The sequence below is a fragment of the Miscanthus floridulus genome, chromosome 8 (genome assembly GCF_019320115.1).
Source record: "Miscanthus floridulus cultivar M001 chromosome 8, ASM1932011v1, whole genome shotgun sequence".
Lineage (NCBI taxonomy): Eukaryota > Viridiplantae > Streptophyta > Magnoliopsida > Poales > Poaceae > Miscanthus > Miscanthus floridulus.
This window is the reverse complement of record NC_089587.1, coordinates 138,415,118-138,431,931: the sequence shown is the minus strand read 5'-3', so window position 1 is coordinate 138,431,931 and position 16,814 is coordinate 138,415,118. Positions and strand designations below refer to the sequence as shown.

Sequence of the window (16,814 nt, the reverse complement as noted above, 5' to 3'; positions counted from 1 at the left end):
TTTAACACATATCATCCACATATGTTTTCCCACCCATCACACACATCTCAACACACTCTCACTCTCTAGAGGCAAGGACGACCCCTCTCACAACTTGCCTTAGCGGCTAACCGCCGAAATCCAACAAACCTAGGGGGAGAAAAAGAAAGGACACCTCTCTCTAGTCAAGTGAAGCGGTAACACAGGAAAGGTCCATAGCCAAAAAGGCGGCATATGTATCGATCGATCAACCAGACACTCTGTAGAGGTTTACACTATCCACAAGATCACCATCATCGATGATCCGGCTCATCTAGGCTGATTCTGGGCTGCCTTCCAACTAATACGATGCCACCGTACCACTCAGCCCTAGGCCACCCCAAAGTCCACCGGCACGCTGAGACTGTGAGATGTAGTACCGGGTCCCGAGAGGTCACTACGCTATCTTAGGAGGGTGTGGGTCCACACCCGTACCTCCCTACACTATCCGCTAACAACCTAGTAGTAGTGGCATCGCCCTAGCTAGTCGATCATTCGTCTTCCTCCGATGGAAGCGAGTGGGTGCAAGGATTCCTATGAACCAGTTCCCAGAATGTATAGGTCCTTAGGGTGACCGAATAAGACATCTTCTTGAAGGGGCCAACCAATGCCTCGTGCCTCGATGGCACCTCCATCATGGGGCTTCATCCCATGAAGACACTCCACCCTAGGACCTCCTTATCTCACATGTACCTACCATAGGTACCTCTCATAGGGAATGCCTAGGTCACATCCCCCTAGCAAGAATCATCCCAAGACTTGTCGTAGAATCTTGCTAGGTTGACTCAACCCTCACCACACACCCAAGATGCACGCCAAGATCTCCCCAAGTTGGTACCAGTTTTAGCGGCGCCATGTGCCTTAGCCACTCACAAACAATCCTCCACCAAGCATCACATCATAGATATAATGCATAGTAGAAGCAAGTAGTATGTGAGCGTCTATCATGACAAAAGGTGTGCAGGGGTAAAGGTTGCGTCAAGGCAAGGGCTTTCAAGCAAATCTACCATGCAACCTATCACAGATCATTGCATTAAATAAAGCACTAGCAACTACATTATTGCATGTCTAATAGGATTTTATGATGTTGGGTGGGACATGGCACTTGTAGTTAGGTCGTCTCCCAAGTCGTGCATCTAGGCTCTTATTGGGCTTGGTCTACAAGCGCGGCTCATGGTGGACTGTGCTATAGGGGTCCATGGACCGCAGGCATGGTCCATGGTGGACCGTGTCCACCCTTCTTCCTCCACCTTTGACTCACGGTGCTCTGAGTGCACCCGTGGTGCACAGGCGGGGCGTGTGCACCTCGCGGCTCACCGACAGTGAGGCTGGCCAGTGGCACTCAGTGATGGCTCAGCAGCGCTCCTTCGCCCTCCTCTGGTCCCTCTACAACTTGTGTGGGCATGATGGGGGCACTAAGGTGGCTTCTTGGCTTTCGGCGGGGCGGCAGCAGCTCTACGGCAGCTCTAGCGGTCTCACAGTGGCACGGCATGCGCGTGGTCAGGCGTTTGTTAAGGTTGCTCTAGCCTCCTTGAGCACACCTAGTGCTCCGGCGAGGCGGGCATCATTGAAACTATGGCTCATAGCTCAGCAGCGTCGGGCGGGACGGCGGCGGTGGCTCTGGTGAAGCGGGCATTTAGGACTCAAGGCAATCCTTTTTCCCATGATTCTAGTTGCCAGGGATCTAACGTGGGTGGCGCCGGTGACCTTTCTTCATGGCGGAGTTCGCTCGGTGGTGGGACGTGTAGAGGAACTCCCGTGAGGCTTTGGTGACAGCAACCTAGGGGCTTGGGGCGGCTAACAAGTCAACCAGCTAGGCGACTAGGTGCATGGTGATATGGCAAACATCATCGGCTCCTCCTCGTTCCTTGAGGCGGCCGGCATCAATGGGTTTGTCTCCAACACTACAGCGGCATGGGAGGCGTGCGGCTCTGTGCGAGGCAGAACGTGACTAGTGGCTCATGGGCTCTTCTCCGACAGCCAACTAGCATAGGGTGTGTCCCTCGGCGAGGCGAAGTTTGCCGAGGTGGTTTTTCTACCTCTACCATCTAGGTGTAGGCGAAACGGCTCCGCCTTCGCCATGCTTTGGCCATGGTGAGGTCACTCGGTATGCGTGAGGGACACTAGTGTTCCCAAGCCTCTAAGGCTTGGCATGGCTGCATGAGTGCTCGTGAAGGTGCGCGTGGATGTGTTGTGCTCCAAGGTGGCCAAGGGCATGGCCTTTGGGCCTCCCAAGTGGGGAGACCACGTCGACGGACATGGCGACAGTGAGAAACGGCAAGTGGAGGAAGTAGCGACTCACCGTGGGGCTCAGGGTAGTAGGCTAGCGATGCAAAGGTGAGTTGTGGCCATGATGAGTTAAGGCAGTGCAAGCAGAACTACGACGATGACGAAGAGTGGAGCGAGGTGAGTGCAGTGGCCCTGGCACCTCCAATTTGGAGCGGTGCTCGGTCAAGGGCAGTATGGTGGGTGCAGGGGCACTGCAAGCAGCGCGGGCCATGGTGCTCGTGTCACAACAGGCAGGGGCACCAGCGGGCGTAGGTCAGGTGGCGTGGATCACCAACGTGGCATGCATCCGTGCAAATGTGGGTCATGGCTCAAGGGTGGACGGTGGGGATGGGAAGGCGTGGCCTTGGATCCCCCTTCCGGCGAGATGCTCTGCTTTGCGGGGAGAAAAGCAGAGGAGGGTGTAGCGAGGGGGATGACAAGTGGGTCCCATGGGGCCCGCTTGTCGGTCTCGTGGTGAGAGGCAAAAGAGGGCGCGGACGTGGGCCGTTGCTGGGCCACTCGACACGTGCAAGCGCGGGCGCAGGTAGGCGCTGGGCCACGGCCTGGGCTGGTGTGGCTACTGGGCTGCTTTTAGCCTTTTCCTATTTCTTCCCTATTTCCAATCCCTTTTCTATTTTCTATTCTACTTCTTAGGCTCCTATGTATGTATACATGTGTTGCCATCATGCATACACCCTTGTGGGGTCCACTAGAGGTCAACTAGGGTATTAGGATCCAAACCAAAAGGGGTTGGCAACACACACATCAAATTTATTATAAAGCTTAATTGATTTTATTGCATCACATAAAATCATGAAGAAGCAACTCACAAGTTGATTATGATGCAAATGCTCAATCATGCTACTTGGGGTCTTCTTGTGCAACTACAAGGGTGGTTTCCTAGTATGCACACTCACCATGCATGGGTTTGCTTTAGAAAAATTTTTAAGTTGTGATTTTTGGTTATCTGAAAACTTGGGTTGTTACAAGGAGCGGGGGGTGCGGCCGCACCCAGTGTATCGTGGGTAAGGCGGTGCTATGATACTTTCCTTCTTTGTAGAGGCCAAAACACCTATATAAACCACCCCATGGCCTATCCCTCTCCTCACACCAAGCACAAGCTTCCTTTCTTCCTCTCCAAAGCATTCTAATCTCAAGATGGATAGCCATGCTCTCACCTTGTACAAGGCCTCCTGCTCCACCTATGACCTTGAAGGAGTACCGGCTTCCATAGACCTTGTTCCCGAGAGTACTTTCATGAGGGAAGAGGCAAGGATGATCACCGAGGCACCGCTAGCTATCATGCCACCACCAAGCTATACCATGAGCGGTGGCACTAGCTTGAGGTCTTGGGCGCGTTCCAAGGCGCCCCTTGGTGGCACCAAGGAGAAGAAGGTGCCCTCAACAAGGCCAACCACTGACGCCATAGGGCTCAAGAGGAAGGCGCCCAAAGATAGCGGACTGAAGAAACATTCTGTTGTAATGCGTTCAGGCAATTTGGTCTCTCACGCTAGATTGTACCTACCCACCGCCCGCCCTAGTCTTTCATACACTTTGTAGGTGTGTGCAAACATGATGGAGGGTATGGGAAAGCGCTCAGGCACAAACCAGCTAAAGAACCGGTGCGCAAGCCGGCTCTATCAGGAAAAGAGTCGGCAGAATCCTCGGGGTGCACCCCTTAGGATCAAGAGGGTCGCAAAACCCCCAATTAGAGGGTAGCCTGCTGGTTTTCTCAGCGATAGCGATGATGAGCAGCCGCTGCCCAAAGGCCCTACAATCGCCTCACTTAGTGCTAAGAATAAAGCCATGTGCGAAAGCATTAGAAAGATCAACGATCGTCTTGCCGAGAGTCTAGTAAAGATCAAAGACCTCGGTGACAAGATCAATGAACTTCGTCGCGGCTTAGGGGATAAGATCGCAAGGGTAGCAAGGGCAGCGGGAGTGGCGGATGCCCTAGATCAACCTTTCTAGACCACTCACGCTAAATAATTAGGCACATTTTTATCATTTTAAGTTTTTCCATTCCAATCATTTTGTATTTTAATGTAATGCGCCTATCTTTTTTATATTTATTATTAGTAGAAATATTTGTTGCAACTCTCTCTCTCACACACAATAAATAATAAAAGATTTTTAAATTGAACACATTTTTTTTAAAAAAAGTGATGCTCCATCTCCATGTCTTCTCATGATTAAAAAGTTTGCATACTTTTTATTCCTCGCTAATATTCCTAAAAACTTGTGAACACTTATCATAAGGACCCCATTTTATCTAAGTAATTGACGAATGAGATATAGTAGGATGACATGATGCTTGTTCATTCTTGCAAAGTACATGGGAATTATTTTTACAAAACAAAATTCAAAATAGCATATATACTTGATTTCTAGGGACACGTTAATGGCAATGATCGACTTCAACCGCTTTTCAAAATAGTTTTTGTGGTAGTGTTTAAAATTACTTGGCAAACTAATGATTATGCCAATGAATGGGATGAATAGGCATATCTGTTTTTACCTTCTCTAATAGTTTCTAACAATTATCTTCCTAAAACTTAAAAATTGGGTAGAAAGAAGGAAAACTAGTTGAGAGAGTGAAAAAATGTGCGAAAACCATGAGTGGGAGTGTCCGGATGGATAGTACGCGTGGAGCGCACTCTATATTTTTATGAGTTAATAGTGGGATATTTACTGCATGCTTATCATTAAAAAGTTTAGGAGTATCTTAAAAAACTCTCAAATTCTGATTTTGGCAAAAAGAAAAGAAAACAACACTCTAACTACTTTGTATCTAAACTGCATATAGATAACTATTTGGTAAATCTCCTCCTCAACCCACAAATATGCACAGGTGTTTTGTGCTTGTTATTTGTCCAGACGCCCCCTCCACTGTGATTTTCACATGGTTTCCCTGTTTCATCCGATTTTTCCTTCTCCCACACGCTTCTAAGTTTTAGGAAGCCAATTGAAAGTGCATCTAAGCTCTAAGTGGGTTTTGGTGAATTGAATTACAACACGATTAAGGGACTAACAAATTTCATGATAATGACATATATTTAGTCCCAGGTATAGTTGATATGGTTTGGGACCATATTGTCAAGCAAATGACATAAATGAGAAATGAGTCCCAGGTTTATTGACAAAATGCATAAATGATAAGTATATGATGAATATATCATTAGGGACATGGTTTGATGGAAATCAAAAAGTCTCTATATGAAGCTTGGTCATATGGTGCAAAGTTGAAAATGGTCTCTCATAATGTTGAAAGGTTGTTGAAGCTTAGGGTGTGTTTGGTTGCTTGAATGGAGTTTTGTAGACCCGCATCGTATATCCTACATGAGGGGAAGCAGGCTCAGTTGGTGCAAATTCTAAGAAAGAAAGCGTTTGGTGAAACTGCATGAACCATGCAAAACATATTGAGATCTTGTTTTGTTAGCTGCATGAGTGGATGCAACTTACTTAGTAGAGTCTGACATGCAGGCCTGGCCCTAGGGGGGGGGGTTCGAGCTGGGCCGCTGCACTGGGCCCTCAAGGCCAGGGGGCCCAACCCCAAATAGGTAAGTAGTAGTAGTATTTGTATTTGGCCCATAGGAACAGGCGAATAGGCAGGAGAACCAGGCGTACAAGATAGGACTCCGCCGCCTCCGCGTTGCCTTCCGTGTCCGTGACTCCCGTTCGGCCATTCCGTGCCCTCAGGCCCGGCCCTGTCAAATTATAGACCTAGAGCGAAGCCACAGGCGATGGGCCCCCTTAATATAAATCTAATAATATAATGATAATTTTAATAAGTGTAATGCATAAAAAAATTCTTATGAAACAACAAAAAAGTTATACATCTTATATTACCTTAAAAATTTCTTCTAACATTTGCTGCTGCGAAATCATTGATGATGGCCTCAATATCAATTTCATCTAATAATTTCTTCTCAATGCATAAAGCTGCCAAACCATTTAATCTTTCTTGGGACATTACAGACCTCAAATAATTCTTCAATAATTTCAGCTTTGAAAATGTTCTTTCAGCTGAGGCCACAGTCACAAGCATAGTGAATAGGATCCGATAAGCAATAGAAATATTAGGATAACAATCCGCTTCTGTGACAAACTCAAAAATCTCCATAGCAGACATTGGCTTATCTGGCACAGTAGACTGCATAACAGCTAACTCAGAAATCATATCATTTACATCAACATCCGATGAACCATCTGAAGAGAAAGTTTTTGCAAATTTAATGCAATGGTCTTTTAGATCAGCACCATCCATTGCCTTCAAGGATGTTGAATTCATTAGAAATCCGAATTTTTCATTGAATGGCTGTAGTTCTTTAAATCTGCTTTTCAATGAACTAATTGCCATATCAACCATAACCAAAAAATAAAAAGTTTCAAAATCCTTCTCAGCTTGCAAGATAGCTTCATTGCATTCAGTTTCATCAAATTGTTTGTCCTAACAGAACGACGCTTTACTGGAAATGATGCCTCTACTCCCATTTTAAGTGCTATTTCTGTGGCAGCAACCACACTATCAGCAAACCCAGTATTTCTGTAGTTCTGAAAGTAATTCACCATACCTTCTATATGCTGCAAGGTAGAATCAACGCACATGGATGGTGATTGCAACTTCTTACTGACAATATTTATAGAGTATAAAATGTCATACCAAATAACCATACCAAGTATGAACTCATAGCTGCCAAGCACGTCATATAAATTTTTTGCATCACTTCTATCCTTTGGTTCAGTATCTCCATCCTCACTTAGCCACAACAAAGCTGACCTTAGTTGAGGAGCTTGATATCTAATTGCTCGGACACTTTTGATGCGACTCTCCCAACGAGTATTGCTTAATGATTTCACGGTCAAATCTGGAACATGTTCAAGCAAAACATTCCATCTTTTGGTAGAACCTGAAAATAATATATATATCCTCTGCACAATTCCAAAGAATGAAATAGCTTTACTGCATGATTTAGCCATATCACAAAGAGTGAGATTAAGACTGTGGCATGCGCATGGCATATACAAAGCCCTTTGATTTATTTCAAGCAAACGACTTTGTACCCCCTTATGTTTTCCTTTAATATTAGAGCCATTGTCATAACCTTGACCTCTAATATCATCAACATTAAGGCCAAATGATTTGATGGAATCAACTAATACATTGAAAAGCCTCTCACCAGATGTGTCATCCACCTTCAAGAAACCAAGAAAGTACTCCCCAATTTTTATTTTCTCATCAGACATATGAACACATCGAACCAACAAGCTCATTTGTTCTTGGTGACTCACATCTGGGGTACAATCAAGAATAACTGAGAAATATTTGGCCTCTTTAACAATCTTTATGATGGAGCTTGTAATTCTAGAAGCCATAAGTGAAATCAACTCATTCTGAATTTTATGACTAAGATAATGATATTGTAGCTCTTTGTTTTGAATGCGTCTAAGGTGGTCTTGCATTACCAAGTCAAATTCAGCAACCATCTCACAACAAGCTAAAAAATTACCATTCACATCATTGTAAAGTTGCTCACTAGATCCTCTAAAAGCTAAACTGCGTTTACCAAGAAACTTTACAATGGCAACAATTCTTAGTAGAACTAGCCTTATGCGTTCTTTTTCCTTTGTGATTTGATGTTGCAACTCCTTGTCAATTGTTTCATGTTTGCTTAATCTAACTCTCAATTCATTTCAAGAGTTCATGTTGGTCATATGATCCACGCTAACTTCATGCTCTTTTAGTCTTTCGCTAACATGGCTCCAATCTCTAAAGCCATCATGCCCCAATGAACTCTTGTGGTTACTAGAACCAAACAACTTACAACAAAAGCAAAACACTTTGTCAACACTTTTTGAATAGACCAACCATTTCCTATCACGTACCTCGCCATTGCTCATTTTTCTAGAATAATGAGTGTATGCAAAATGTCTTGATCTGGCATCCATTGGAACACAATATTTTCTTCTCTAATAGGCCCCTTCTCCACTAATATGTCCCTTGCTTTGTTATCAAGATTGTCCCAATTTACTGGATCATACATATTAATAGTAAAAACTGGTTCTTCATCAACACGAGTAGATTCCGTCGTAGGAGAATTAAATATACGCATGCACCCATCCAAACACACCCTTGAAAGATCTCAATATGAATATTACTAACAAGGAAACTCATGAAAATAATCTAGTTTAAGCAAAAGACGACAATGCAAATGAAATGGATTTCAATTTATGCTCATTGTTGGTTCAAATCACTATGTGGCTTGGGATGGCCTAAAAAGTGAAGATAACAAGTAAAAGGCTTCGAGGTTTAAGCAAAGGTTAAGGGCAAGTGATGACTTAGGCGCCAATGGACCACGGCTAAGGTAAAAAGGAGAGTACTTGCATTGAGTCTTGCACAAGTCAAGCTATGCGAAGTCATATTATGAGGAGAATAAAAAATCTTATTGGACTATATGAAAAAATGACATTTGGATGAAAAGGTGTAGTTTTGATCAAATGGTTTGAAAAATCCAAAGTTATAGCTCAAGATAGTTCAACTCAGAGCAATGAAGATATTTGTCTCGTCAAAATCTAGGACATTGATCTCTGAGCCTAACCCTCCATGAAATCGAAGAAATCGTGCTAGACAAAGATGATATTCGGTCATCAAAATTAAGACGACAAGCCTAGCACCCAGATGTCCGGCCCTAGGCCTGTGTCCGGACATGACTCCCGTTTAACGCACCCGTCACGCCCTCTCACGTAAATCAAAATAGAATTACGTCTGTTGCGCCCGCACAACAGGAGAGCGTGCCCGCCGCACCCACGTCACCACACATCTACGCCCCTGTTCCCAAACTACGACCTACGCGGCCCCCTCCGCCCAGCGCGCCCATCCCGCTCTGGAGGTAGCGTCCGTCCGTATGGAGCTCCCTCGCTTGTGCCCGACACACGCAGCTCCATTGTCCCGCGCCCATCGCCCATCCGTCGTTCGTGTGGATGCCCTGTCGGCTCCAGGAGAGATGATGCAGCAGAAGGTGGGAGGAGGAGAGATGCAACACCCGATCTACTTTTGAAACATCCAAATACAACGGTTGCAATATACGTCTGAAGACAGTTGAAACACTTGAAACATGCTTTTGAAACACTTGAAAAACACACCTAAAACACACTTAAAAACCATTGCAACAATACGCAACATCCGAATAAAACACATGCAATATATGCAACATCCAGATAAACACAATTACAAAATGCGTCCGGAAAACACAGATTAAATATTGGGAACAAAAGCTTACAACGTACGTGTGTAACCATTGCAACATATGCAACATCTCGATCTACTTTTGAAACAATCGCAACATACATGTGAAATATCTGAAACACTTGAAACAAACGCTTGCAACATGCACTTTCAAGCGTAACATCTGCTCAGACGAATGGCGAGTACAACTCCACCACCCGCCGGCTCTGATCCATAGCTGCTGCCCCCGATAGGAGGAGAGTCGAACCCACCATGGTCGCGGCCGGATCGAAGGGCGGGTCTGGGATGGGGAGCGGGTGGAAGGCGTGGACTGGGGCAATGCCGCGCGCACATGATGGAGCTATGCGTCGACCCGTGCTGGAGCAGGGCCACGCACCCGCGCCGGGGCCGCCGCCGGGGTCGCGCCCTGTCACCGCACCGGAGCAGGAGGACGGAGAGGGAGGCAGCGGGGCGCGCCTCGTGCGACATGCGTGGGGCGGGGGGCGCGGCTTGGTAGAGGAGCGTTGTGGCGTGGGTGCGGTAGGTGCAGAGATGCCGCGGTGGGGGAAGGGGGCGGGAGGAATGAACAGATGCGAAAATGAGTGGACAGGGCGTCCGTCGTCCAGACGTCTTAACTGTATTATTGTCGAAATTAAGATGAGAGACAAATAAGACATTGGATAAGCTTGTACAGTTGGACAGACTACGATCAGCGACGGAGCCAGCGGTAGGGCTGGGGGCTCTAGCCCCCCCCCCCCCCTACCGATTCTGGGCATGTGGAGCCCCCCTAAGCCCTCTCTTAAAATTTTATGCATATATGTATTAGATAAGAGGAGCTAAGATTAAGAGAAGATAAAAAAACCTCTATTTTTTTTATTCAGCCTCTTCTAAATTTTTCTCTCGCTTCGTCCCTAGCTACGATCCCCAGTTGTTACTTGTACATAAGGCATGCATCACGTGCCACGTGCGCATGGTTCTCGCACAAAAACCATGTCTGCCAACGCTCTCGCCGTCTCGCGTGGCGCAGCCCCGGCCCGAGCCGCTCCCCGCTGGCGCACGTGAGCGGCATGCCGCCTCAGATCGGGATCGGGAGCAGAGCACCCACCCCGCCACTCCCTTCCAAAGATTTTTTCCCAGTCAAGTCGCCTCCCCTCTCTCTCTCCTTCCATCTTACACAGTCACACACCGCGGCCCCAGCGAGATCGCGAGGAGGCGGCCATGGCGAAGCTCAAGCCTTCCTCCGCCGGCGCCAAGTCGACCGCGGCTGCCGCCGCGCCTGCGCCGCCGACCACAGTGCACTCGGCGCTGGTCACCTACACCTCCATGCTCGCGCTCCTCTCCCTCTGCCCGCCCTTCGTCATCCTCCTGTGAGTGCGCCTCCCTCCTCTCTCCCCCCCCCCCCCCCCCCCCCCCCCCCCCCCCCTCCCTGCTCCTTCCAATCGCACCCGCATTCCTGACCCGCCGCTCGGATCAACCCCCGAGCCTCGTCTCGTCTCGTCGCTCCCTAGCAATTTCTCTAGAGGGGGAGGACGGCTGTTCGGCTGTTTATTACTGTTGTGATTGATTTTTCTCGGCGCCGCGCAGGTGGTACACGATGGTGCACGCGGACGGATCGGTGGTGCGGACTTACGAGCACCTCAGGGAGCAAGGCGTGCTCGAGGGGCTCAAGGCCATCTGGCCCATGCCCACCCTCGTCGCATGGAAGATCATCTTCGGCTTCGGACTCTTCGAGGCCGTCCTGCAGCTGCTGCTCCCTGGGAAGCGCTTCGAAGGGCCCATCTCGCCTGCCGGGAACGTGCCGGTCTACAAGGTCCGTGCTGTCACTCCTGGTGTACAACTTGTGTGAACCTCGTCCCTTCTCTGAAATCGTACTGTTCAATATTGTCCAATTCGTGTCTGTTGTACCTTATATTCTTGCTTTGTTATCTTAATTACTACTAAATGCAACAACATTAGGCAACTATTACCTGATTACCTGCTGTCCGAGTGCCCTAGCATGTTTAACTGATATTGTTATTTATTGTTATGCTCAATGTTATTGTGTGGTTCATTGGTTTTGCTGTTCAAATTAGGGCAAGCGTTTAGTACTACTACCTTTTGCCTTATAGCCTGCATTTGTTTAAATTTTGTCCTCTTCTTTGTTGTCAGGCAAATGGCTTACAAGCATATGCAGTGACCTTGATAACTTACCTCGGTTTGTGGTGGTAAGGCTATCCTTTTTCTTTGGTCAACCTTCTGTTCGTGTAATTTTAACTTGGTTCCATTGCTCCCCTTTCAAGAGATGTTGAAGGGCATGCATGAAATGAATAAATGTTGGCATCATATGATTTACCTGCTATCAGCACTCCATCACACATCTTCACTATTCATCCATCTTGTAAATAGAGCAAAATAAGGTTCTGGAACCTTTGACCTTGTGGTCATCAAACTGATAATCCTTGTATGTGTGCCTGTAGTTTTTCTATCTTTTGATATTCTCAGTTCCGCTTGCATTTCTATGTATCTTTTTGTTATTATAAGCATAGGAGCTAATCGAGTTTGCTTTATCCCTCCAATTTCCTTTCCAAATTGGGGTGTTGACCCTCTTAAATTGTGTCTGCCGATGTGTCATTTGTCCGCAAGTAAACTGGCTAACACAAAGAAAGTTCTGTGTCAGGTTCGGTATATTTAACCCTGCAATAGTGTATGATCACTTGGGGGAGATATACTCTGCTCTTGTTTTTGGAAGCTTTGTGTTCTGTATTTTTCTCTACATAAAGGTGAGCTATGTTAAAAAACAGCGTTGCTTCCTTTTTTCATTAGCTACTATGTTTCATCTCATCAACATTTTCTTTTCCTTTCTAGGGTCATGTAGCTCCATCTTCATCTGACTCTGGATCCTCAGGGAATGTGATAATTGACTTCTACTGGGTAAGTGTTGTTAAATATACACTGTATTTGACATTGATAACAAAGTACGTGCTTCTTTGTTGGTCCATTCTTATAACACTCAATTTTCCAGGGTATGGAGCTGTACCCTCGTATTGGCAAGTACTTTGATATCAAAGTCTTCACAAACTGTCGTTTCGGTATGATGTCCTGGGCTGTTCTTGCTGTAACGTACTGCATAAAGCAGGTCAGAATATTATAATATCTTCTCTTATGTTAGTTTCACAATTTTTGGTATTGTTACTCATTGATGTGGTGGTGTTGTATTACCATGCCAATTTAAAGATGGAAAGTCCATCATATGAGGCAGTTATCCCTTGGACTTACAGTTGATTCCTTGGACACTTGCTGTGCAGTATGAAATGAACGGCAGAGTTGCTGATTCTATGCTTGTGAATACTGCACTTATGTTGATCTATATCACTAAGTTCTTTTGGTGGGAATCTGGATATTGGTGTACTATGGACATTGCTCATGATAGAGGTATTACAGCTCTATTAAAGTACTATGGAATTCAGATGATTATTTTCTCCACTAGCTTTGCTTTTTATGTAATGTTCAATTTGTTTCACTTTGAGAAGTTTTGGTTTTTTAAAATCAAGTGAAATAAATATTTCATTTGAAAAGTGCTATCGTCATGTGTGGAAGTGCTCACATGATGTAGTTGCTCCACTGTTGTCACAAAACGGCAAGATATGTTGCTCTTCTATCACCATTTGCATTGAAACAATTTAATAACCTAGGAGGAACTAGGTAGCTTTTTTGTTAAGAGAAATAGGCATCTGAAATTGCCTCAACAAGAATTCTAACATTGGTTTTCCACATCCAACTGAACTAGGCTCAGTTCCTACGTAATAAAACATAGAAGCTTTGCATAACACATAAAATAGAGCATATTTTTCATCAGAATTTTCATTACCAGTCCACTTTCATTGAACGTGTGAGCACTGCACATAATATTTATGAACTACTACAATTACCAGGAGTTGCAGATGCAAAACTGACCTTACCAGAGAAAGATTTTGATCTCCTTCAGATTGTAAACATTAAATGGTGAATGAAAAAAAAAAACAGTGATGAAAGGAGTTTAGATATTCCTGTAGCCTACTCTATTTCAATGGTGTTGCCTAGGCGTCTGGGCTGACCCAACTTGCCTTGGTGGTCTAGCACTGTTCCCCTAAATGGTCGTTTAGCCCGTTTGAACGCTACAGTGGTACCCTGTTTCTGTTTAATTGGCTGTCTATCCCCTTTAAATAGCTGTTTTGCCCCTTCAATTGGCCATTTTGTCTGAATGATGGTTAAACTGTAGGTGACCAATTGTTTGCCATTTACGAAAACACTATGGTCTAGTTACGCCTTGTCGCGTAGGCAAGCGATAAGGTGCACCCAGCTTGCCTTGTCGCCTTTAAATAGCCTGTGGGGCCTGAATCTTATTTCATTGGAGTGTGAACCAAACTCAAAGACGAAGGCCCTACTATGATGAAAATATTTCTTTTCTCTATAGCATAATTGTTCTAGGAAAAGACAGGTAGGTCATAAGAAACCCTCATAAATAGCTTGGTGATAATATCGTCATAGGTTTTTGTAAATACATAGCTTTTGATTTACAAAGTGCTCTTTATTTTCCTCCGTATTTTATATCTATATGTTCTATTGCCATTATTTGTCTGACATGATCTTTCACCAGCTGGTTTCTATATCTGCTGGGGATGCTTGGTATGGGTTCCATCCATATATACTTCGCCTGGAATGTACCTTGTAAACCACCTTGTGAATTTGGGTCCCCAGGTTCTTTCCAAATGCCTTGCTTTTGATATGATTTGGTATTTTGGTCTGTATACTGTAGTACCTTGATTGCTGTTTGCTTTCTATCCACTGCGTATTTACTGGCTTAGTCCCAATGGATTAAAATCTGTTCTCTGCAAATCCTTCTGCAGTTAGCACTCTCAATTCTTCTAGCTGGAATGTTGTGCATATACATAAACTATGATTGTGACCGTCAGCGCCAAGAATTTCGACGGACAAATGGGAAATGCTCAGTCTGGGGCAAGGCTCCATCTAAGGTTGGAACATTTAAGATACAATTGATTCCAAATTAACTTGCTGTATTCTCACACCTGGACTGTTCTGATGAAAAATTTCAGATTGTTGCCTCTTATCAGACTACAAAGGGAGAAACTAAAACCAGTCTTCTCTTGACTTCTGGATGGTGAGTTAGAGAATTGTTATATGGTTCATAGAAAATTGTGCAACTACTTTTATCTCAAGAAAATTTATGAGCTGTTGACATGAACTTCATTTTCCGTTTTAACAGGTGGGGCTTGTCACGTCACTTCCACTATGTCCCAGAGATTCTATCTGCATTTTTCTGGACTGTTCCAGCTCTTTTCAGTCACGTAAGCTTGCCCATATTCTGATTGTGATACATGACAAGTTTAGTGAGGATTGTCGTAACTTGGTCCTTCTGTGTTTGCAGTTCCTACCATACTTCTATGTGATCTTTCTGACTATATTATTGTTTGACCGAGCAAAAAGGGATGATGACCGGTGCTCATCGAAGTAAGTATTACAACTAGTAAATGAATCAGTTGAATATTTATACTCTTTGTAGTTAGCATTGGCACAAGATCCTGCTGTTAAAACTGCTAAATGCTCATTTTTGAAGTATCCTTGTACATTCTATCAAAAAAGGAGATAATTCTTGCGGTACCACCTCTAGTCATAGATACTAGACACTGTGACCAATATCCAGCCAAACTTTTGGAACTTCCAACCTTCAATAGGTTATATATGTGGAAACACACATCATATTTTCATGTTTGTCTTGAAAAATGCTTTCATATAATTATTAGCTACATCTACATTATAATAGGAAATAGTGATCAAAGTTGGACTCAACGACCATAAAAAGATCAACAATTTAATTTATTTTTGATTGGAGATAGTACTTAGCTACAAAACTCGGCACTTCGATGTCCCTAATGCATAATCTGATGTGAGCTACGGATGTAAATGCAGATACGGGAAGTACTGGAAGATGTATTGCAACAAAGTACCATACAGAGTCATTCCTGGCATTTACTGAGCATCTTGGGTTCTGGACGACTCTTGATATTAAGCTCAGCAGATGCTACGATTCTCAATCCAGTCTTCAAACCGATCTGCTACTGCTTGTGTAATTTCGCTGGTAGGTTCGCGTTGTAGGCAGTATTAGGTGTAGGCAACTTGGCATCTACCTTGTATGTGTCCTGTATCCAGGGATGGGGCTTGCTCCTTTTGTTGTTAGACAGTAGGGGGTAGTCTTGCCTTCTCAGGGGTGCAATGTAATAGTTTCTTCTTCTTTCATTCAGTCGACAGGGACTGGTGACATCCTGTAGCGCTTTGAATAATATTTGTGTGCTGTATTTGTTCGACGGATAATGACTAAAGTTGCTCCAGTTGCCTTTCTTTTTAAGCCAAAAACCTTTTTTGTATAGTAATATTTTTCATTAGGTTCTATAATATGTTTCAAGAAAATGTCCAAATTACTCCTAATTTTGTCCTATGTCCAGATAGCCATATAAACAAACGTCTGGGTTTGAATAACTCCCTCGAATTATTTTCAGTCTGTTCAGTTCACCCCTCAACAAGATTTGTTTCTATTTTCTTCGCATACAGGTTGAGTTTTACTCCCTAATAAATTATGATTTTTTATCATTATTTTCATATAATTTGTATCTCTAGTGTTAATTTATTACTCCCTCCGTTACAAATTGAGTCGATGATTTTGTATATAGAACGAATCGAGTATTATATATGTTCTATTATTAAAATAATGATAAAAAGTGTGATGTATCTTTTAACATAAATTAGATGTTCTTTATCACTCACAAAATTTAAATTTAAACCCCAACTTGTACTTCGAGAAATAAAAAAAAACAAAGTTTGTCGTGGGTTAAATTAGGCCAACTGAAATAGATGAGTAAACCGAATTAAATGTTAGGTTATGAGGACATATAGAGATATGTCAAACTTGGAGGAGTAATTTGGATTTTTTTCCCCCTATCTTCTATGATCTTGTTTGGCTTATTTTTTGGAGTGCGTATCTGTGACTTCAGGTGACCCTTCTCTAATCTCCAAGATCGCCTCGCCCACCTTCACGTGAGTACGTGACCCATCCATGACATGGCCGCGTGCTGCTACGCGGAGGTCTCTACACTGGCGCAGGTGGTGGTTTCTCTCGGAGTTCTGGTCGGCGCTAAGGTCCTGAGTGAAGAGGAAGGGCTGATGTGGTGTCTAGTGAGCAACGACGAGCCCATGGACAGTTGGATCTGGCTAGGGCGGGGCCTGATTTAGGACGTGACAGCTCCACCACTGAAAAAGTTAAAACAAGAGT

General features: G+C 44.5%; 1 protein-coding gene across 1 annotated transcript; it reads left to right on the top strand.

Moving 5' to 3' along the window:
- The first annotated feature begins 10,630 nt into the window (after nucleotides 1-10,630).
- On the top strand, nucleotides 10,631-15,910 carry LOC136473573 (7-dehydrocholesterol reductase-like). Its single transcript, XM_066471223.1, has 13 exons — nucleotides 10,631-10,878; nucleotides 11,096-11,321; nucleotides 11,660-11,715; nucleotides 12,168-12,270; nucleotides 12,356-12,421; nucleotides 12,513-12,626; nucleotides 12,796-12,922; nucleotides 14,127-14,227; nucleotides 14,377-14,502; nucleotides 14,584-14,648; nucleotides 14,754-14,835; nucleotides 14,916-14,998; nucleotides 15,458-15,910. Exons 1-13 carry the CDS (start codon nucleotides 10,730-10,732, stop codon nucleotides 15,522-15,524), a joined length of 1,365 nt encoding a protein of 454 aa, XP_066327320.1. The 5' UTR covers nucleotides 10,631-10,729; the 3' UTR covers nucleotides 15,525-15,910.
- The last annotated feature ends 904 nt before the right edge of the window (nucleotides 15,911-16,814 follow it).

Excerpts from the sequence above, each read along its gene's own strand:
- LOC136473573 (XM_066471223.1), top strand. The coding sequence starts at position 10,730 with ATGGCGAAGCTCAAGCCTTCCTCCGCCGGCGCCAAGTCGACCGCGGCT. Across the intron at positions 11,716-12,167 it reads ACTTACCTCGGTTTGTGGTG|GTTCGGTATATTTAACCCTG; the intron begins GTAAGGCTATCC and ends GTTCTGTGTCAG. Across the intron at positions 14,503-14,583 it reads GGGGCAAGGCTCCATCTAAG|ATTGTTGCCTCTTATCAGAC; the intron begins GTTGGAACATTT and ends GAAAAATTTCAG.